This window comes from Manihot esculenta, chromosome 2, assembly GCF_001659605.2.
Source record: "Manihot esculenta cultivar AM560-2 chromosome 2, M.esculenta_v8, whole genome shotgun sequence".
NCBI lineage: Eukaryota > Viridiplantae > Streptophyta > Magnoliopsida > Malpighiales > Euphorbiaceae > Manihot > Manihot esculenta.
Genome location: NC_035162.2, coordinates 3,697,149 through 3,718,012, shown reverse-complemented (window position 1 = coordinate 3,718,012; position 20,864 = coordinate 3,697,149). Strand labels below are relative to the sequence as shown.

The 20,864-nt window shown below is 33.0% G+C and overlaps 4 protein-coding genes across 8 annotated transcripts; 2 read left to right on the top strand and 2 right to left on the bottom strand.

Annotated features, from left to right (window-relative positions):
• Window positions 1-2,956: 2,956 nt before the first annotated feature.
• On the bottom strand, window positions 2,957-8,517 carry LOC110609914. 4 transcript variants are annotated; one of them, XR_006349912.1, is made up of 5 exons: window positions 8,242-8,517; window positions 4,379-4,432; window positions 4,079-4,254; window positions 3,493-3,551; window positions 2,957-3,307 (listed from the first exon to the last, which is right to left on the bottom strand). XR_006349912.1 is itself a non-coding variant. In XM_021749754.2 (4 exons), the coding sequence occupies exons 1-4, from the start codon at window positions 8,360-8,362 to the stop codon at window positions 4,148-4,150; spliced, it is 369 nt and encodes a 122-aa protein (XP_021605446.2). In that variant the 5' UTR covers window positions 8,363-8,517; the 3' UTR covers window positions 3,945-4,147. The 4 variants fall into 4 exon arrangements, 1 of the variants encoding a protein (XP_021605446.2); XR_002487116.2 differs by lacking the exon at window positions 2,957-3,307 and adding an exon at window positions 7,857-7,943 and having other exon boundaries at window positions 3,340-3,551; XM_021749754.2 differs by lacking the exons at window positions 2,957-3,307; window positions 3,493-3,551 and adding an exon at window positions 7,857-7,943 and having other exon boundaries at window positions 3,945-4,254.
• Window positions 8,518-10,764: 2,247 nt separating this feature from the next.
• On the top strand, window positions 10,765-15,411 carry LOC110609301 (dihydroorotase, mitochondrial). Of its 2 annotated transcripts, none has more exons than XM_021748779.2 (8): window positions 10,765-10,957; window positions 11,077-11,222; window positions 11,291-11,472; window positions 12,237-12,373; window positions 13,495-13,660; window positions 13,765-13,881; window positions 14,263-14,423; window positions 14,986-15,411. In XM_021748779.2, exons 1-8 carry the CDS (start codon window positions 10,928-10,930, stop codon window positions 15,178-15,180), a joined length of 1,134 nt encoding a protein of 377 aa, XP_021604471.2. In that variant the 5' UTR covers window positions 10,765-10,927; the 3' UTR covers window positions 15,181-15,411. The 2 variants fall into 2 exon arrangements, with proteins under 2 accessions (XP_021604471.2, XP_021604472.2); XM_021748780.2 differs by having other exon boundaries at window positions 10,770-10,961.
• Window positions 15,412-15,934: 523 nt separating this feature from the next.
• Window positions 15,935-17,525, bottom strand: LOC110609302 (light-harvesting complex-like protein 3 isotype 2, chloroplastic). Its single transcript, XM_021748781.2, has 3 exons — window positions 17,051-17,525; window positions 16,418-16,555; window positions 15,935-16,321 (listed from the first exon to the last, which is right to left on the bottom strand). Exons 1-3 carry the CDS (start codon window positions 17,433-17,435, stop codon window positions 16,071-16,073), a joined length of 774 nt encoding a protein of 257 aa, XP_021604473.2. The 5' UTR covers window positions 17,436-17,525; the 3' UTR covers window positions 15,935-16,070.
• A 1,496-nt stretch (window positions 17,526-19,021) lies between these two features.
• LOC110604904 (polygalacturonase) lies at window positions 19,022-20,489 on the top strand. Its single transcript, XM_021743195.2, has 4 exons — window positions 19,022-19,456; window positions 19,548-19,837; window positions 19,948-20,176; window positions 20,271-20,489. Exons 1-4 carry the CDS (start codon window positions 19,022-19,024, stop codon window positions 20,487-20,489), a joined length of 1,173 nt encoding a protein of 390 aa, XP_021598887.1.
• Window positions 20,490-20,864: the final 375 nt, after the last annotated feature.

Sequence of the window (20,864 nt, the reverse complement as noted above, 5' to 3'; positions counted from 1 at the left end):
AAGAAAGAAATATTTTATGTGAATGGAAACAATAGGAGCCGAAAAAAAAAAAAACCTGTTTCAGCTTCCTTTCAATGAATGATTCCTTAATATATCAATGTTTGAGGAATCATTTTTAGTGAATGCAGCTGTCATGAATAGACAGCAATGATGATATTGATAATTACCGGAGGAATTGACAACTAAATGGTCTGAAGACAGTAGCCGTGCAACCCCACAAGGCATAAGCAAACCTTTCTCAGAAAGTTGACTAAATGGTCTGTACGGCATATCTAGTTGGTTTCCCAGTGACTGTGAACTGATTGTAAAAAAAATAATATAAAATAAAATAAAATAAAAAACTGATTGTTTTGAAGCAATGAATGGCAGAGATTCAATGCAGAAGTAGATGAAGTGGGGTTAACTCAGAACAGTTACTTTTGAATTTAAAGCCTGACAAAATTTTGAGGAGTATTTTGTGTCAAGTCATATTGCAAATTAATTAATTTTTCATGATCATGGATTCTTTGGTTCTGTTGTCTGCTTAGTACCACCGCAGGTTTACAGGTAAATAGAAACCTGTTTGATTGGCTTGCAAGAGAATCATTGATGTTTCTCCCGAGAAACATTCATGTTTCCTTTTGAATCTTTTGCAAGAAGCCATCCAAAATTTTAATTGGAAGACAATAGATAGAGAGGGAGAGAGAGAGTATTAAGGAACTAAAGAATCTGAAAATTGAATTTTAGTCAATGATGACTAATAAACTTAGGGAGCATGCTTTTGGGAGAGATAATTAAATAATCCATGTGATTTATGTCCAGGCATGCTTTAACTCAGTATCTAAGGCTTTTTCTTCAAATGTTAATTCTCTTTAAGCTTAGGCATCTAATCATCTTGAAAGGCCGTTACTTTAAATGTAGATCATCTAATCCTCCTCAAAAACACTACCATAGGTAAATGTCTCTTCAGCTCATCCATAGGACAGCCTGCAAAGTGAACTTAATTGCACAATTATCACTACCACCTCTATTATTATTATTATTATTATAATAGTTACAAATATGCACTTACCAAGATTTATTTATCAATAATTATTTTTCATTAAAATTATAATGTGCTATTTTAATAGTGTATTAAGTGAATCTTAATGCATATATTTACACCCATAATAAAGCCAGTTATTATTCTTCCTACCATAATATCTGTTGTTTAAAATTTATTCACTTATATCTATAAAATTAATTAATAATTTTAATTTTAAAAAAATTTATAATAATTTATCTAAAATACTTTTCAGGTGGGTATGCTTTTTTCACACTAATTTAAAAATTAGTAAGAATATATATAAAAAATGAAAATTAATGTTACCTTCAAATTTTTAGAGTGATAGATAATTTAAAATAAAAAAAATTATTTAAAATAATAATTATTGTGAACGGAGGTAATAATAATAATAATAATATTATTATTATTATTATTATTATCATCATCATCATCATTATTATTATTATTATTATTATTATACCTCAAACTTTGCCATAAAATAGTTAACGTAATTGCAAATTTGAATAATTTACCATTAAATCTGCTTTATGGTATTTTAATTGCAACTTGCTTGATAGGGGAGTAAATTATTGGACTTACAGAACTCCAAAGGACTGTGCATCATTCAATTAATCAAACCATAAGAAAATTATTCAATTAAATTTTGATGTATGTTACACCTTTCATCATAATGTAAATTATATTCACACATTAAAAAATATAATTAATATTAAAAAATAATAATTTTTTAATCTCCCCATTTATATTAATTCATTAAAAAATTAAAAAATTTATATTATTAAATGGTTCTTGAAATTAATAAATATTAATTAATACATCTAACACCTTAAGAAACATTATGGTAAGGTAGAAAAATGTGTAAACTTAATAATGTGTAAACTTATCAATGATACACTTAATTGATTAATGGTCCTAAAGTAACTAAGCAAGTAACTTGAGTTAAATATTGATTAGCGAAGACTAACAAAAGTAAATCGCCTTCATGACCAAGAAGAAAACGAACAAAGGGAATTATGTGACATATTATTGCCACTAATGATAGCTTTAGAGAAGTAATTTAATTCCAAAGGAAAAGATAATCAACTTTTTTTTCTTTGCACAAAACGAGATAATGTTTATCACAATATTCCCATTTGGGAAAGGCTGATCTTGGGATTGGGGGCATCCATCCAAAGAGCTCGAGGGAAAATGGAGAAAGGAGTGGTGAAGAGAATAGGTCGGTGGTGGTATTTGTGGAGGGTCCCAATTTGGGTTTATTCCTAGGGGTCTATCAAATGCCACGTGGCATCCTATGAACCAGTCCTTCTCTAATCTATCCCACCATAATATTGTTGGGCTGCAAGGGTGTTGGCCTTTGAAAGGTTAAACACTACATTTGATTGTAATCTTTGATAATTTAACTCAAAAGGTTGTAGTGTGATTCCAAAATTCTCTAATGTGCTTCACTAAGAGGAACATCTTCATTATGTTAATTTCAATTCATTTGATTGGCATGCCAACCACAAATTCTGGACCAAATTAGTGTTTATCCTGTACATTTCTTTATTTAAGGGATTGGGATTATGGTGGCCAGGCATTTGATACCTTTGGTTTTGACTACTGTGCCACTATCAACCCCTGAGGATAAGAAAATCAGTTATTGGGAGTTATTTTACTATTTTTTAACGGAAGTATTGGGAGGTTTAATCCTTGGATCTGCACGTTAGTTGCTTGGTACATTATGGAAGTTTTCCCAAATCAAGGCATTAGCAGCTACTATGTGGGCCGGCAGAATATTTGAAGGAGTAGGAAGACATTTGCTTAGTCCAGCTTTGGACTGGAACTGGCCCAGTTAAAATCAGAATTAAATATGATCGGATTAATCCAATTCACTGTTATTTGAAATTAAAAATAAAATAAAATAAAATTCACTTTTGAAAAAGATGTTGAACAAATTAACTCTTAAATTTAGTTAAATTGGACTAAATTAAATAAAATAGAATGACTGAAATGAATCAAACAGCAAGCGAACCAAATCATACTGAACCCTGGTCATTGCAGGTGTGCCCTCGTATCCGAAAAATCAGAAGGCTGAACAAGAAAGAAAATGCTCTTCTAATGCCAAAGGATGGGATGAGAGAAGCTCTGGCGGAGCCGGGAGCTTCCCTTTTGGTAGGGCACCGGCTGCGCCGCTGCGGCACCTTCATCCCCTTCAAAGCATTTTTCAAAGCATTTTCCGGTCGCCGGTACGGCACGTACCCCTTGTCGTACCTTCCCTCCGCCCTTAGAGAGAAGCAAAAGTTTTAAACTCATTATCACGTGCACCACAGGAAGGAAAAAAATAAAAATAAAAATAAAAACCAGTTTTGGTCAAATGAATTCAATCAGACACTAAGGTAAAATTGTCACGACGAAAATTTAATTGTAAAACTAAATATCAGAGAATTGAGATAAGGATGCAAGTTTACCTTTGTGTGATTGTCTCGCTTGTTCAATTAGACAGCAGGAGTACATTATTGATGTGAACCTATAAGAAGACATTTTTAGCTGGCTTGACAAGTATGATATACTGCTTTTGCATGAATGTACTTTACAACATACACATGCAAATAACGCATTCCTGGTCTCTAAATTTTGGGGAAGTCACTTTTCCAGCAGATTGTAACTACAGATTCCTAATGGAAACAGTTCAAACGTATAATCCCCAAAAAAAGCATATCAGGAAGTTCCAAAATTTAAGCGTTAACTTCATCTCAAAATTACAACCAAATACAGAAACCAAGATAATTTGCAACAAGGTTTCAAAGAAACCGGTTGTGGTTCTCAAAGTTCACCGTGCTTCAATTTTTAGATGGTGATTTTTTCACTCACAAGTTAGGGGTTCCTGGGAAGCTCATGAGCAATGTAAACTAAAATGTAGTTAACTAAAGCATAATCTTTGCTTGCATGTTAAGATTACCAGAACATATCTTCCAATGTCCAAGAATTGTTTTTTACAGGATAGCATGTGCATTTATTTACCAAATAAGTTATACAAGCTCAGTTTTCTGGTACCATGAGTGCACAGATTACTCGAGGATGACGGTCACCTATCACTGTAAAGTCTTTTCTTCCGAGAAAATGTCAATGAGTCCAAGGGCAAATCTTATGCTGCATATCGTTGCAATGGATTCCTATTTTACATCTTAGTACAGCAAACACCATGCTGGGTTTTACCAAGTGCTGCATACCTGAAAAAATAGTAAAATACATCATTGCCTATAAGATTTCAGTCAGGATATTTATTTAGCATGTATTTGTATGTGGGAAAGAGAGAGAGAGAGAGAGAGAGGGGGGGGTCATTATTTTCCTTACCATAGAGGCACAAATGGGGCCATCCAAATGGCATCACCAGCTTGGACTGGGTACCTATGTAAAAAATAAAAAGCATACAATTATGCCATAAGAACAGACTTTATTTAAGTGGTAGAAATGATACAGAAGAAAAAAGCATATCAAAAGCAGGCATAAAGTGATAGGTTAAAGTAATGTTGCATCAAAGATGTTGTAGAAGTGTTGAGAAAAGCAACCAATCAGAGCTTGGCTGTGCAAAACATGGGTAAATGGAAATTTGGCACACACAAAACGGACACAAAGAATCACAAACAAAGAACTGACTATAACATGAAAGTATGATATTATTCACTCATTCCCATGTGGTACTAATATGTTCCAAGAAGTCCAAATCCTTTCAGCTGTTTACTTCTCATAAAAAGAGAATTCTATGCATGAATCAGATGCACATAAAAGCACTTCATCAATTATTATATAAAACAAGTATTTACACATGATACAACATCTGATTTTCTGGTCTTCCACATGTACTCTTGTGGAAAAGCTTCCCAGCAATGCAACAAAAATCGAGTTAATTTACATCGCCTATAAAATGCACAACTAATCATAAACATTCAAGGAAAGAGCAGAAAGTACAGAAGATTGCTAAAGAAAACCACAGTAATAAACTAATATTTTACACTTGCAACTCCAGAATTTTTTTTTTTTATCAATTATTATAATGGCCTTCCTGTGAAGCATTCAGATAGGAAGAAAAAGGTGTTACATTCACATGGCTTAAACCTGATAAAGTTATTGAGAACATGGCATTTTTCAAGAAGAACGCTACCAGCCCCAATATACAGAGTAAAGCCCAACAGTTTTTCAAGAGAAGTTTTAGCAGTGGGCATATGGCCATGTTTCACATTATCTACACAAATCAGTTTTTTGTCAAGAATGACCATAATTTAGTTGAATATTTTACACAAAATCTGGTATGCTTGACTTTTTTTTTTCATTCTCCTCTGAATTGATATTGGTCAAGGAATGAATCAGTATAAACAAAAGAAAATTATACCTAAGCTTTTGAAAGTAAATAAAGATATCGCCCCATGTTCAAGATTTTTCTTAGCCTGTGATTCTCCAAAAGGTGAATACTAAAGGTTTGTTACAGGAAAGGAGGCTTAACAAGGTTTTGTCTCTTGATTGGTGTGTCATGTGTTATAAGCCTAGAGAGTTTTCCCGTTTCTTTTTACATTGTCTGATGGTGTGGGAAATTTGAAACTGCCATTTTGGGCTTTTAGATGAGAACTTGAAATGTCAAACACTTTGGTTTTCCACACAACGATTTTTTAGTGAAATAATAGATGTTAAAGCTTGCTTGCCAGCTTTATTTATTTCTTCTTTATTTTTTTGGCAGCATTATGAGTATTTGATTGGAGGGGAATGTGTGCTTTTCCAAAATCAGACTTTGTCCCTTAATCTGTTATTGGACAAGGCTGTTTTTTTAGGCTTCTGTTCCATGGGCCTTCAGAGGAGTACCCTTTAAACTGTTGTTCAGCCTAATTGGAGAAATATTTCTTCCGTCTTATCTTTATCATATCGCTAGTTGTTTTATGTTAGCTAGGCTTACTTATTTGCAAAAGTTGAAAAATTAAAGAAGAAGAAGAATTCAAATGAAGAACAGTTTCAATCAGAAAGAAAAGCATACTTTCACTTGGGAATTCACCAGGTTTAAAATCCATGATCTGCAGGGTGGAGAAATCATAATATGGGAGGATAAAACATCTCCAAAAGGCTTATATACATCAAAGTTGGAACTCAAAAAGAGAAGTTTTGTACAAGTGCAAAACAAAATCCCAGTAATACACTAAATTACAACCCTAAATTCTATGTTGGGTACATAATCATACAGATTACAGCAGTTGAAGTTTTTAAAAAATATATATGATAAAAAAGATTCCAGCTCATATAACTCTGACGAAGGCTCCAGCAATTAGATCCAACTGTAATAAGTTAAACCCATCAATCAGGCCCTAACTCATATACTTTTGTGTAGTAACTTCTATTCAGATTGCTGGACTTAAACATTGACATGTAGAGCATCAAGTATTCTAATCTGCATTCTCATATTTTCCATTCGATACTAATAAACTATGTAGACAGAGAAAAAGAGAGGGAGAAAAGAATAGGAAACAAGCATGGGTTGAAACTTCTATTCAAACAAAAAGGATCAAAATTCCATGTCCAGTGCCAAAACATCTAAATTTTATCACCTGAAGAAAAAAAAGTTCATTGGATTCTTCGTTTAAACTATATGGATATATAGACTAGACTTCAGGAAATAATACATATCTTAATCTCAGATGGATAGAAGCTTCCTGAGATAAAAAAAAACCTCTAAATGCATAAATAATACAATGTCATTGAGCATATTAACAAAAATTTAGTAAAGAATTAACAGCATTTAATCTCAAGTATTGCAGTGTGTGTGCCAAGCTCAGTAAATTATCAGTGCAGATTCATGGTAGTATCACAAAATTCAGACACTTTAGAAGCGTAAGCTATAGCTCAAAAGTGTGAAGAAGATATTTTTTATCCTTTATAGCTTCTAATAATGATTAATGGAGACTCAAGGATGAACATGTTCAAGTATCCCCGCGTGACTTGAAACAAAACCATATAATTCCATGTGTAGTCCTCTAAGTTCTCTTTTAGTGTCATTTTAAAAGTTAAAATTATTTCCAAAACAACAATTAGCGACGACTCCTATGGAGCATCAAGAAGTGGCTGCTTGTTTATTGAACCCACAATCTGTTCAGTAATTACATTGTCTAGAGAAGCATGTCTAAGGATGAGAAATGGATTTGGTGATTACAGTTATTAAGAATACTTTAACAGCCAAACTTCAGAGGAGTAAATGGTAAACTTGTAAAAGAGATCTAAAGCAATGGTTAGCCTTAAAATATCTTGATATCATAACTGTACAATACAGATAAAGCGTGCAATCAATTTTATAGCACGAATGCTATAAGACTGCTCGCAGACAGACAATTAAAGCAGAATGTAAGATGGCTATGGATTTGGTTTATCATAATTCATAAATCATCAAATCTTTGTTCGACGACTGCAAGAGTAGCAAATGTATCACACACCACAAAATGTTCATAACCGGGGTAGACGAACATATGAATCCAACTACATAACCACAGTATAACCTCGAAATTATAAGGCCTAAGCTGAAGCTAACAGATATATCCTCATACAGACGAGCAGCCACTATGTGTTCGTATGCGGTTAATTAATGTATATACACCAGTCACACTAACTATTAGTTTGTGACTGGCACTAGATGTATTAGTGAGAGTCACAGAACCCTAAACCACTAATATGAACCAAATAAGTATATGAAGCAAGGATTAATTTACTATTTGATTTATTAGGGAGAGCCACAGTTCTATTTGCAAAACATTACTACTCGGAGTTATATTCTGCGCGATTAAAAGAAAACAGTTCATACGGAGCTTGGAGATCAGCATTAAACAGAGCAGGATTTGTCGCTTTTTGCCCAGTTTCAAAGGTTTCAATTCCTTTTCCGCATCAAATACTGATGGCACGGAGAAAACACGTTCGTCAGCTAAAGCAATATTAGCCAAACCTAGAATAAAATTATGCATTCAGTTCAAATCTTAATTCACGAATTAAAATGTTCTTTCCCTTCTGAAAATTTGAAAATCAAGAATAAAAAATCACCTCCAGTCTAATTTTCCTAGAGAAAAATAAAAGTTTAATGGTTGATTAACCATACTTTTCTTGACAAAACACTCTACTACAATAATAATATTAAACACCGAGCAAACTATTTGTGATAAGGCCTTAGTGTGGAGGGTGGAGTACGACCTTACCTTCGGAGACGAAAACGACGGCGAGAAAATTGAGCGAATGACGGAAATGATCGTAATTAACATCAGAGAGATGGGCAGGATGAGAATAGCCAGTAGCGAATAATATGGAGGGACTTGGCATTGGCTCGGATTGTGGAATCCGATCGCGTGACTGAGAGAGCGAACAAGCGAGCTAAGAAACCTGTGTTTGGCATCGTCGCCTTGGTTCTTGCCTACTACTAATTTTATCGGAGAAACGGACAATGAGGTGAAATTTGCGTGACTGGAAGGGAGTGGAGTCTGAGCGGACGTTCTTTTTCTTTCTATTATATATATATATTAAACAACATACCTTTCGCGCTCCTTTTTTTTTCTTTATTGGGAAAATCTTTCCCGCTACTATATATTAAAAATTGTATTTTTGTAAAAGTTGAATTGCAAAAATATCCTCAGTAAATTACAAATTCACTTTTCATATTTTCATAAATTCATTAAAAAGTGTTCAATGTTGGATTTGTTAAACATTTTCTTCCTCCTATTAATACTTAAAAACTTACTAAAATGCTCTTATAAAAATACAAATGTTTTAATACATTTTTCTAAAATAAATTGATTAAAATATTATTATGATAAAATTTAAGTATAAAATAGTATATTAGAATATAGCTAGAAATTTGATAAGCAAATAAAATATCTAATGAAATTAAATTCAGAAATATTTTGATGAATTTATCAAAATGTAAAAATCAACTTTTTAATAGTGATAATATTTAAAAATAGTTTAGTAATGTTTTAGAAATAAATAAATAAATTGTTAATAAATTTATCTAAATTAAAATTATTTTGATCCTAGTAATTTATGTATTTATCTCTTTTAATTAGTTTTGTTCGTAATAAGAAACGATAATGAATTAAAAAAATATAGAAAAAAATATACAATTAAACTCACAGGATCTCGATTTACTACAACTGGCCACAAAAATTATGCAAAAGCAAAGTTAAAATTCCACTTAAAGCTTGCAAAAAAAAAAACATTAAATAATTGCATAATGTGATAAATTACCAAGTTAAACATGCAATTTGTGTTGTGTTTCAACTAATCTAATAATAAGCAGTTAAGCATGATAGAAATGGCACCCTCGGTCTTGAGTTAGCACGATGAATATTTATAATATATATATATATATATATAATATAGTTTGGAGATAAATTAAAATATTTTTATATGTACTATTGAACTTTAGTAAAAAAAAAATAAATATAATTTATTGTGAAATCAAAATATAGATGAATAAATTTTATATAATTTTTGATAATGTGAGATACAGAAAATAGGGTTTTACAAATGGTTCTGTAAGTTTAGAAAAAACTTAATTAGAGAGGAGGATGCCCCTTCCCTTTTTATTTATTTCTTTTATCTGCTAGTGATATATAATAAATTTCTTGCCATTGGACCATCTGTGTCTGCCCTACTGATACAGACATACGAAAATATTAGATCTCTGCTTCATGCGTAACGGCCATTTAATTCTCCTTTGGCATGCATACGGATGGACAAACTGTCTTTCCTCCTCCGGGTTGGGCCGAAAGATGAGAGTAGGACTGGAACGAAAAGGAAATCTGGTATCGAGGCCGGAAGGGTTAGACTGGCCTGATTGAGAGATCTAAATGGAGTTCGATTTCCAGGATGAGTGGGCTGAATTCGATTCGTTCGGGGTTTAAAAGTCTTCAAATCATGAGCTGTCATTATAGGTCCGATCTCGTAACGGGATAATGAAATTCAGCGGTGATCAATTTTTATATGAAAATAACTCATATATATGTATCATTTATAATTAATGGACTTTATCTAAATTAGAATTTTGCGTTATCACTTGTTTTTCCTTTCAATAAAATTGAGATTATTAGAGAGTGATTACACTCAATTAAATATGTACGGATCGGGTTAGACAATTTGAATACATGCTGCAACTTTCAGTTTATATATATATATATATATATTAAACACTTTTAGTTTATAATTAATTCAAATAAAAATGAATGATTCAAACATCGAAATCATTGTTCTTAAATAAATTGATTTATTTATATTTATTAATTAATTTATCTATCTCATAATTTTTTTATATTTTTTAAAAATATTTTAAAATTATTATTTACTTTCATTTTTTATACATAATTAAATATATTAATTATTATAATTCTATTTAATTTTATCTTATATTTAAAATAACTTTTTATTAATTATTTTTTAAATAAATATTTAAAATATTTAATAAAATTAATATTTTTAAAATAATATAATTATAACATTAATAAAAAATTATATTTTTTAATATGAATAAAAATAATAAAATCTAACAAAAGTTATGGAACGGATGAGTACCGTTATTTGCTCTGCCACTGTCAGTCAACCACTTCCATTGTCTATAGGCCTACTAGCTCGACAATTGGATCACCGGCACCGCAGGCCGCAGCTTGAACCTCGAGGTTGAAGGGCAAACACCAAAAAGGATGCGGCCCCATGTTCCATAATAAACCAGAACCCGAACCCCCAAAACCATACTTGTGGACTGGACGCTAGCCCATGGACGGAAATTAGTCGATATATTATTATTATTATTATATTTTGCCTTGGAAGCAACCCGCCTCAGAAGCCGTGTTCAGTTAATGCGTGCAACCTGTTCGAGTAATTGTCTGAATTAGAATGATAAAGACTTCAGTTCTGCATCTCAAAGCATGTACCTTTTGCTCCTTATTTTTTTTTTAATGTAATCATATATTTTTTCAATTTCAACTTTCGTTTTTTTTATTCAAATTTATATCTCTAATTGTTTTATGTTTTCCTGTATATAGGCATTTCAGTTCCCATCTTGTGAGATTAGAAGGTTTAGGAATTTAAAGTGCAAAGCATCCAATATGGAACTCACTCTAACACGTCCCGACGATTGGCATCTTCACCTTCGCGACAATGAACTTCTCGAAGCTGTTGTCCCTCACAGGTCATACTCGCGTTTTCTGAGATGGTATTGGTTTCATTTTGTTTTCTAATGCTTCTTGTGCCCTGCAGTGCTAGTCATTTTGGAAGAGCAATCGTGATGCCAAATTTGAAACCCCCCGTTACTACTACTGCTGCTGCTCTGGCTTACCGAGAATCTATATTGAAAGCGCTGCCGCCCAACAGCAACTTTACTCCACTGATGACCCTTTATTTGACAGATTCAACCAGTCCAGATGAGATCAAGCTCGCAAGTAAGTCTAACTGGAATATGAAAATGTAAGAAGCCTGTTGGTTATTTCATATTTGGAAGATACATGCCTTTGTTCTTTTCCTTTAAGTGTATTTCTCTTGAAGTTTGATCTGAGAGAATGTGAACGCATTTGATTATACTTTGGCTCTAAGTACCCGTTTCTCATGTTTCATTTGAGGCATAATATTCTGGAACCGCAAGGAACTTGTTGTTGGACTGGCTTATAGATTGGGTGGAATAAATAGATTGCAATTAAAACTTTTTGAAAGGCTTGTAAATGTTGGAATGTCAAAGTAATGGCTTGACGTTGAACTAACTTAAAAGGCTGATGTTGAATAAATTTATTAGTGATTGTGAGGCTACCAATTTCAGATTTTTTGAAGTAAGGGGTTACAAGGCTCCCCCAGTATTACCTTGTTCTTTTCGCTATAAAGGGCATTTATAGTGGCACCAGGCTCCCCAGTCCCACTAATTTCAATTTGTGAAATGAGATAGTGTAATCTTTGATTTACCTCATCAGTACTTTGTAATAACTGTTTATTGTTGTTGAGAAATTATTTTGTACAAAGGCTTCTTTGACTTGGCTTAGGTTACTTATTCAGTCTAGTTCTTCTTTGCATTTGTGGGATTAGTATGAAGTACATTATAGATGATGGGGGAGACTCCTATTTATTTATTTTATTATTTTCCCTGGCTCTCAATATTTTGCACTATGATTTTGCTTTGAATTTTTCATGTACATTATATGGCTGATTACATTAACAGGAAGGAGTGGAGTTATTTATGCTGTAAAGTTGTATCCAGCTGGTGCTACCACAAATTCTCAAGATGGTGTTACTGATCTTTTTGGGAAATGTCTTCCTGTGCTCGAGGAGATGGTGGAACAAAATATGCCTTTGCTGGTAATTTTTCCATATTTAGTTGGCAATCAAGTTTTGTTAATAGATCCCTTTCTTTGAAGTTTTTGTTTATTCTCCTTTTGCTTGTGTGAGCAGATTTAAAATTTCAGGGAGTCAGTTTTTTGTTTCCCACTTTAATGAGGTGCAGTTGGCACTTAGTTGCTTATATAATTGTTCAACCATTTAGTTTAAATTGTGGTGCAATCTGATGAAATGGATCTGTTTGCAAAACCTTTGCTAATATACAAGAGATTTATACATGGAGAAAGAAAAATATTGAAATGTAAGATCAGGTCAAAGCCATTAAACATGGCATTTGAGAAATTATTGTTTTTCTTGCAACATGATTGAGTTGCTGCCAAGATTGTGGATTAAGTTCTGCCATGTTCTCCATTTACTTAGTTGTTTTTTTCCATATTCTCCACTTAAGTAGGGTCTTTCCTAATTCCTTAATTGTTGGTGGGTGTTCCTCCATGTTAAATTCATGATTTTCAGCTTCATTATTGGTAGGAAAAGGTTATCTCTTCCCTTTAGTATTTAACTTCAACAAATCAATAAAGTAGTCATATTGAAAATTGCTAAAAGTTGTTGAGTACTAAAACTCAGGAGATTTTCAAGTTTTCTCTTAACGAGCTTGTACAACCTTCATCGTAGGTTGAAAAAAGAAAACCCGATTCTACCCTCATCCATTAACTCCATTTTTTACGCTCAATCATCCCATAACCAGATCCTATTCTAGGGACCCTGTTAGGATCTTTATGAATTACAACTGAATTATTAGTGCTCAACTCCATAACTGCAGTAAGATAATGGAAGTGTTATGATGGTGGTTGTAGTGGTAGCTTGAGATAAAAATGTTGGTTGTGGCATGGTAGGGCAGTAGAAATAATTATAGTAGTGGAAACGCTTAAATGATTTTCTTACACTGTTTTGGAGAGAATGCATCATCTCTCAAAATAAATTTCTAGAACCCCAAGTGAATCAGCTTGTAGATCTCACTTAACTAACCCAAAGGGAGCCAATGTGACTTTTCATTAGAGTAATATTTAATGGTTTTTGTCATACCAGGAGGATCTGAAATTTTTTAATTGATTTTCATATGCATTTTATGATTCTTTTTGCAGGTTCATGGGGAGGTGACAGATCCTAATGTTGATGTATTTGACCGTGAGAAAGTCTTCATTGAGACCGTCCTGCGGCCCTTAATCAAAAGGCTTCCACGTCTAAAGGTTGTGATGGAGCATATCACTACAATGGATGCTGCCAAGTTTGTTGAGTCCTGTGATGATGGTATGTGTAGTCATGGAATTGTTTTGCCATCACCATCAATGGTGGACAATTTGTTTTCAATTTGTAAATATTTGAATTTTCTAACGTTTATTGTAATCTTCTAGGGTTTGTGGCAGCAACAGTTACTCCTCAGCATCTTGTTCTCAATAGAAATGCTCTCTTCCAAGGAGGGTTGCAACCACACAGTTACTGTCTTCCAGTACTCAAAAGGGAAACCCATAGTATGTTCTATTATCATCTTATATTGAGCTGCAAATGAACTGCTTCTGACAACTTCAAAATCTTGAGCATAATAATTTGTTTATGCTGAAGAAAAAGATGATAATGGCATTTAAGTGATTCAGCATCTTTATAAAATTACTTACAAGGCTAAAAGGGCATTTTAGCATGCGGTCACTATATTCAAACGCTTCACTCAGTTGTCTATGAGGTCCTGTTAATAATTTGTGCTTGGCAAATATTATTTTGATGTGTTGCGTATAAGGTTGCAGGCTTCACTCAGTTACAAATAATAGAGTAAAAAATGGAGTGCTAGAGAATTCTTACCTATCATTTTTTATATTTCTCTTACATGTGAGCTTATACTTTTATGTCTCATCCAGGACAAGCAATTGTTTCAGCAGTGACTAGTGGAAGTAAAAAATTTTTCCTTGGGACTGATAGTGCTCCTCATGAAAGAAAGAAAAAAGAATGTCCTTGTGGATGTGCTGGAATTTATAATGCTCCTGTTGCATTGTCACTGTATGCCAAGATTTTCGAAGAGGTAAAATTTTTGCCTTATTTTTCTTCTTACCAAGCGTAACAGCAAGATCTAATCCTAGAGAGAGAGATGGGGTAGATGTCCTTCCGAAAAGCCAACATTGTTATCTGTAAGGTGTAGGCTTCATTTGCATAGGTGAGGTGGTCAAAATGGTGCTGTTTGAGTTGAATCTAATTATCCACATGTTTTAAAATATTGACAAAGAATAAATAAAAAATCCTTTGTTTTTCCCTTCTTGGCTGCACTGTGTGAGTTTAGCTTTAAAAGCAACTCAGTCTTTAATCAAGTAAGCAATATCACAATCTACTGCAGAATGTCTAATGTTAGGATCTGCCCAATGGGTTTTTTTTTTTTTTTGAAATAGACCTGCCCAATAGCTTTATCGGCTCAAAAATAGCGTCTTTTTCTATAATTATCATATCCTTTTATATGGTCAACCAAATATTTTAGTGTCTCTCGACCTTTTGTATGCCGTATAACTTGTTAATGCTTTTTCATATTTATGAGTTCTACCACCAGATATGTTACCTTCGTTGTTGCTTACGTGGTAATTTGCTAATTTTAGGCTGGTGCGCTTGATAAGCTAGAGGCATTTACGAGCTTTAATGGACCAGACTTCTATGGACTTCCAAGGAACACATCACACATCAAGTTGACCAAGACCTCATGGAAGGTGCCAGAAGCTTTTTCATTTTCATTTGGAGACATCGTACCAATGTTTGCAGGAGAAACACTTGAGTGGCAGTCATCCTGTGTCTGATTTCAAACTTCACAGCAAGAAACAATAATTTATGGTTTTCTTATTCCTTAACCTTACTGCATAAAATGATAGGATACCACTTCTGGATGTTTATTCATTTCTTTCTTCTTCTTTTTCTTTTCTTTTCTTTCCTTTTCCCCCATGAAATGCACTTAGCATAAGGGAAGTAATTTCCCCCTTTCTTGTTGTTAAGAAATAAATGCAACGTCGACAAGGAAAATTATGTTCTCACTTCTCATCAGTCTCCATATTATATGGATCAATGCGAACCATTAATAGGAATAGTGTCAGGACCAATTCTTTGGAATACAGGACACCTCGTACTGTCTCTTTAATTTACGTTTGATACTTGGTCTCTAATTCATTTTAAATTCAAACACCATTTAATCTATTCTATTTTTTGATAAATGTCTCAACTTTTTAAATATTTTATCGCAGCTGATTTGCGCTTTATATATCAACAAATTGCTAATATATCACGGATTTAAGGATAGTCTAATTAGTATTTCTAAAGTGACTTTTAGAACGCACTGAATATGGAGGTTCGAATTTCCAATGCAAATGGATCAGAATTCTATTTATTCTTAACTTAATCCCCTAGCTTTTAAGGTAAGAACCTTTCCTCTTTCTTTCTTTCTTTCATTTTTCCTACTCAATCATCATGGAAGCTGATGGAAATTGAGCTACATTATTTGATTCTTGACTTGTCATCAACAATCACGCTACAAGCAATAAAATTCAAGGAATCATGATATGCTTCCTTAATAAAACCTTGATTAAAGTGGGACCAAAAATAAATCTTGTTCCCCTCTGCAAATACACAATTACAAACCACGTAAATGAGAATTGAATACAACAATTAAACCTTACCAGGGCAAAACAACTTCTATCTACTCAGTTTTGGAACTGCTAGGGGTCTCATCCTGCCAGGTTGCTTGCCATTGCTTGTCATAAAAGGTTGTCTCGTCCAGCAACTTTTTTAGAGTTTCTATATCCTCATTCTTTCGGATTAGAAGTACTCCAGCCACAGCTATGAACAATAATGTCTTGCAGAAGAAGTTGCTCATTTGATCAACTAGACCAACACCGGTCAAACTATCCACAAAGTAAGCCATAAAGAACCCGATCATCGCAGCACGGCCTGTTCGAAGTCATAAAACTGTATCAGTTAGAATCAATGTGCCATAAAGGCGTATTTTAAATGTATTTTGCAAATGATGGAGAGATATAAACGAACCATTAAGTAGTTCTGCTTCAGGTAGATGGTATCTTTTTATCCACGCCCACCATGGAATGATTGAGGTGTCGAAAACTACAAGATCTTCATTGCTGGATGATTCTGGATTACCCTCAAGCCATTTTCTCCTCCTAGCCTCTAGAAAAGATCATCAAATCAAATTCATTGGAAACCACTAATCCCACCAGCAGCTATAAAAGAAAACATACATGAAGGATATCTTATATATGAAATCCACTCAATCGAATGACAAACATGCAAATGATGTTCCAGCTGAAAGTAGAAGGGAAAAATTACTCTTCCAAGAACATAGAAACCCACGTGTTCGAGTTTATTTGCACTGCAATCCATTAAGCATAGATACTGACGTCTAATTTGGATCAGTCGTATCACTTGGGGTCTAAATTTTCAGCTATTATTATTACCCTCTATCAAATCATTGCATTGACAATTTTACCAACATAATTTGTATTGGTAATGTTCAGATGATTCAATTTGCATAATTTATATGCATATCTTCAAAACTAAAATGCTCCTACATTCTTACTCGTAGCACCAAATACAATCAACAAAATAAAATAACCATTGCAATTCAAACAATGGACAAGAAGCAAGGTAAATCCAACACCTTACCAGCATCAATAACAGCATCCCAATCAGTTTTCCCATCTTTCTGAAATTGCTTCAAGTCCCAAGTACCTCCAATCCATCTAGGGTCCACAAACTTACTTTCCAGCTTCACCCCTGCATCCGCCACCGCTCCATTAGACCCCAAAGAGCTCTGTTCAGTCTCCATAGAGGCAGCAGGCTCGGCAACCTTTTGCTCCGCTTTTGGTTCCTCTACGGCGGCTGAAATTCCAGCACCGTTCTCCGTGGAGGCTTTTGGAGACGAGAAAAGGATAGGGTTTGTGTTTCTAAAAAAGAGAGAAGGTTTGTGGGTAACACTTGGTTTGGAAGAGAGGGATCGCAAGAGGTGGGTAGGCGGGGGAGGAGAGAACAGTGCCATTGAAATTGACATAGTTTTGGTAGATGGAGGTGTCGAGGGGGTCAGTTCATGGCTGTGTTTGATCGAGTTATCCTTTAGAAATGGGTTTTTGCTCTGACATGACATCAGAGAACTAACAAACAATAAAAAGAAAAAAAAATGAATAAAAATAATATTTGTTTATTGAATATATTACTGGAAAAAACAAAATTATTAATATTTTTTTTAATCAAAATTACATTTCAAAACTGTCAAGTATCACAAAATTTACAACAGAAGTGATTCATATTGATTTACTGTTCATACCTATCAAATTCATAGGAAAACATTGAATAAAATTTTGATTTATTTATTTAATTTTGAGTGTTTTTTTCAAAGTCATGACTTGGGAAGAAATTCTGTAATTTAACATTATTTATTTCTCATATTTATATTTAATTTGATAATAAATATATTTAAATAAATTTGAGAGATTTCTTTTAATCTCTAATTTTTATTTTAAAAAAAATTATTTATATCTGTATGTTTCTTCTGTTAAAAAAAATTGAATACATTTTAAATCTGAAATATATTTTTTAAAAAAACTTAAATATAATATAACCACAAAATAATAAACAAAATTTTTAGTCAAAACCAATAATTTTAAAGTGATGTGAAACATTTTAAATTTGGAATCTAAAAAATGATAGGTGTGAATGCTTGTTATTCTTTCTAAATTATATTACTTTTATTGTAAAATTATAATAAATATTCTTTCTAAAAACATGATATTTTGCATGTAAGCATACCTCATTTCTCTTTGTTTGAGGATGAAGAAAAAAAAAGAAAGGAAATGAATATTTTTCTCTTAGATTTTATTTCCTTTTTCATTTTTATATTTCCCTAATTAATAATGAAGAGAAAATAATTTTATGCTGTATTTGGATATTAAATATTATTATTTTACTTATTAAAAATTTTAGTATTTTTAAATAATACTATTTTTATAAATTATTTTAAATATACAATTAAGTAAGATTTAATCTCCACATTTATGAGTCTAATACATTTTCATATGATTCTAATCAATTAAACAAAATCCATAATTATATTAAATTTCCCATTCAAATAAAAAGGTTAGTAAAATTATTTTCTTTAATTTCCTCCCATCTTGTTTTCCTTCACCGGAAATAGGAGACGTCTTATTTTCTTTCTTATTTTTACTCTCCTATTTTTTATACTACAATTAAATTGAAATTAAATCTAGTGGTAATTATTTTCCTCATTTTATATATGAAAAAAAGTGATTAATTATATTTATCAATACTTCGATCAGAATTTAAAAAAATAAAAAGAAAAAAAAAACTATTTAAGGAATCATATCTTGATGGTCGCCGGACCGAAAGGTCCTCGTCAAAGCGAGCAAATATTTGTTTGCCTGTGCTCCCCGGCGTAGCTTAATTTCCATTTTTGAATAAGCTCTCTTGATAACTGCTACTCTAATTACTCTATTTAAGCACTAATCTTCCTTCAACTTTCCTCTCATCTTTCAACTTCCCACTACTTCTGTATTCTTAACTACCACACCCTTTAGCTATCTTCTTGTTTTCTCGCATTTTCCTTTCGTTCAGGAAACCAAAATGGCAAGATTAGTCTTCTTCTTCTTCATTTTCTTGGCCTGGCACTTCAACTCATCATTTGCCCAAACAAACTATTACAACGTCTTACGTTATGGAGCGAAACCAAATGGAGTAACCGATTCAACCAATGCCTTATTTGATGCATGGCTTGCAGCCTGTGGCTCTAAAGGTTCAAGCATGATTTACGTCCCTAAAGGAAGGTATTTGGTTGGCTCTCTGCTCTTTAAAGGTCCTTGCAAAAGCCCTGATATCACCATTCAGATTGATGGGACGCTGGTGGCTCCAACGGGTTATCAACATCTTGGTCAAGCTGGCAATTGGCTTAGCTTCTATGGAGTTGCTGGTGTTTCCATTGTGGGTGGAGCACTTGATGCTAAGGGACGCCACTTGTGGGATTGCAAAGCTGCAGGCAGCAACTGCCCTACAGGCGCTTCGGTATCACAGTACAACCTTTTTAATTCGTAAATCTGAGAGATTGTCTTAAATCTAGCAGAATTAGACTAATGGGTGGTTGTTTTTCTTGCAGACACTGAGCTTTACCAACGCAAAGAACATAAAGATCAAACGCTTATTTTCACTAAACAGCCAGATGTTTCACATCGTGCTTAATGGCTGCCATAATGTGAAAATTGAAGGGGTCAAAGTGAAAGCTCCTGGAAATAGCCCGAACACAGATGGCATTCATGTGCAATTTGCTACTGATGTTGTGATATTGAACTCTTCGATTAAAACAGGAGATGATTGCATCTCCATCGGCCCTGGAACTAAGAACTTGTGGATTGAAGGAATTCAATGCGGCCCTGGTCATGGCATTAGGTAAGATACTATACCTATTTTAGGCCTTCTAAATTATTAATTTAGTTAATGATATCTTTATTATATTATTTTATATTATGTAATAATTTATTTTCTTATATTACTTTAAGCATCGGAAGCTTAGCAAATGAAATGGATGAAGAAGGAGTTCAAAATGTAACCATCAAGAGAACAATTTTTAGAAATGCTTCAAATGGATTCAGGATCAAATCATGGGCTAGGCCAAGCAATGGATTTGTTGAAAGAATTCGATTCAAGCGGGCTATTATGTATAATGTTCAAAATCCTATTATTATTGATCAAAATTATTGTCCTCACAATTTAAATTGTCCTAATCAGGTAAGTAATTAAAAATATTTTACAAAGTATTCTTTCAACAAATTAAAATGATATTATTTGTATTAATTAATGATTTATTTTATGTTATTTACAGGTTTCAGGTATAAAAATTAATGATGTAATATATCGAGGAATTAGAGGAATCTCAGCTACACCAGTGGCTATAAAATTTGATTGCAGTTCTAAATTCCCCTGCAGTAAGATTAGATTGTACAACGTAAATTTAACTTACCCAAATCAAACCGCTCATTCATCATGCGTTAATGTGTTGGGGGATACCATCGGCATAGTTAAACCCTCTGGCTGCTTATAATTTGGAAAATTCATGTATTTTGCAGTAATTATCACAAAAAATCCATGAATGTAAACTTTATTTATTTATGTATCCAATTAACGATCTAATTTTATTTCTTAAATGCAATTATTTCAAAGTGTTGTCTATTAATTTTTTTTTAAAAATATTGGACCTTAAAAAAATGAATGCTGATGCTATTTTATTTGTATCTCAAATCTGGCTTATTATTAAGCTATCACCTACTGAATGGATTGACTAGAATCTTAGAAAATTTCATGATGATCAGGTTTATTATTGATGGAGTCTTGTCTAAGCCAAGTTCGGTATTAAGGTGGGAGATCGCATTCACACGTCGATCGCTATGAGTTTGGAGAAATTCCTCCAAGTTTTGAT

What these genes read in the sequence shown, in the direction of transcription:
- LOC110609914 (XM_021749754.2), bottom strand. Translation starts at nt 8,362, where the DNA reads ATGCCAAGTCCCTCCATATTATTCGCTACTGGCTATTCTCATCCTGCC. An exon ending in AATGCTGATCTCCAAGCTCC is followed by an intron (nt 4,433 to 7,856) that starts GTATGAACTGTT and finishes TTTTTTACATAG; the next exon opens with GTACCCAGTCCAAGCTGGTG. An exon ending in GCCCCATTTGTGCCTCTATG is followed by an intron (nt 4,255 to 4,378) that starts GTAAGGAAAATA and finishes CTATTTTTTCAG; the next exon opens with GTATGCAGCACTTGGTAAAA.
- LOC110609302 (XM_021748781.2), bottom strand. Translation starts at nt 17,435, where the DNA reads ATGTCAATTTCAATGGCACTGTTCTCTCCTCCCCCGCCTACCCACCTC. An exon ending in GGATGCTGTTATTGATGCTG is followed by an intron (nt 16,556 to 17,050) that starts GTAAGGTGTTGG and finishes GATCTTTTCTAG; the next exon opens with AGGCTAGGAGGAGAAAATGG. An exon ending in TGAAGCAGAACTACTTAATG is followed by an intron (nt 16,322 to 16,417) that starts GTTCGTTTATAT and finishes GACTTCGAACAG; the next exon opens with GCCGTGCTGCGATGATCGGG.
- LOC110604904 (XM_021743195.2), top strand. Translation starts at nt 19,022, where the DNA reads ATGGCAAGATTAGTCTTCTTCTTCTTCATTTTCTTGGCCTGGCACTTC. An exon ending in ACTGCCCTACAGGCGCTTCG is followed by an intron (nt 19,457 to 19,547) that starts GTATCACAGTAC and finishes TTTTTCTTGCAG; the next exon opens with ACACTGAGCTTTACCAACGC. An exon ending in ATTTAAATTGTCCTAATCAG is followed by an intron (nt 20,177 to 20,270) that starts GTAAGTAATTAA and finishes TGTTATTTACAG; the next exon opens with GTTTCAGGTATAAAAATTAA.
- LOC110609301 (XM_021748779.2), top strand. Translation starts at nt 10,928, where the DNA reads ATGATAAAGACTTCAGTTCTGCATCTCAAA. An exon ending in TGTTGAGTCCTGTGATGATG is followed by an intron (nt 13,661 to 13,764) that starts GTATGTGTAGTC and finishes GTAATCTTCTAG; the next exon opens with GGTTTGTGGCAGCAACAGTT. An exon ending in ATGCCAAGATTTTCGAAGAG is followed by an intron (nt 14,424 to 14,985) that starts GTAAAATTTTTG and finishes TGCTAATTTTAG; the next exon opens with GCTGGTGCGCTTGATAAGCT.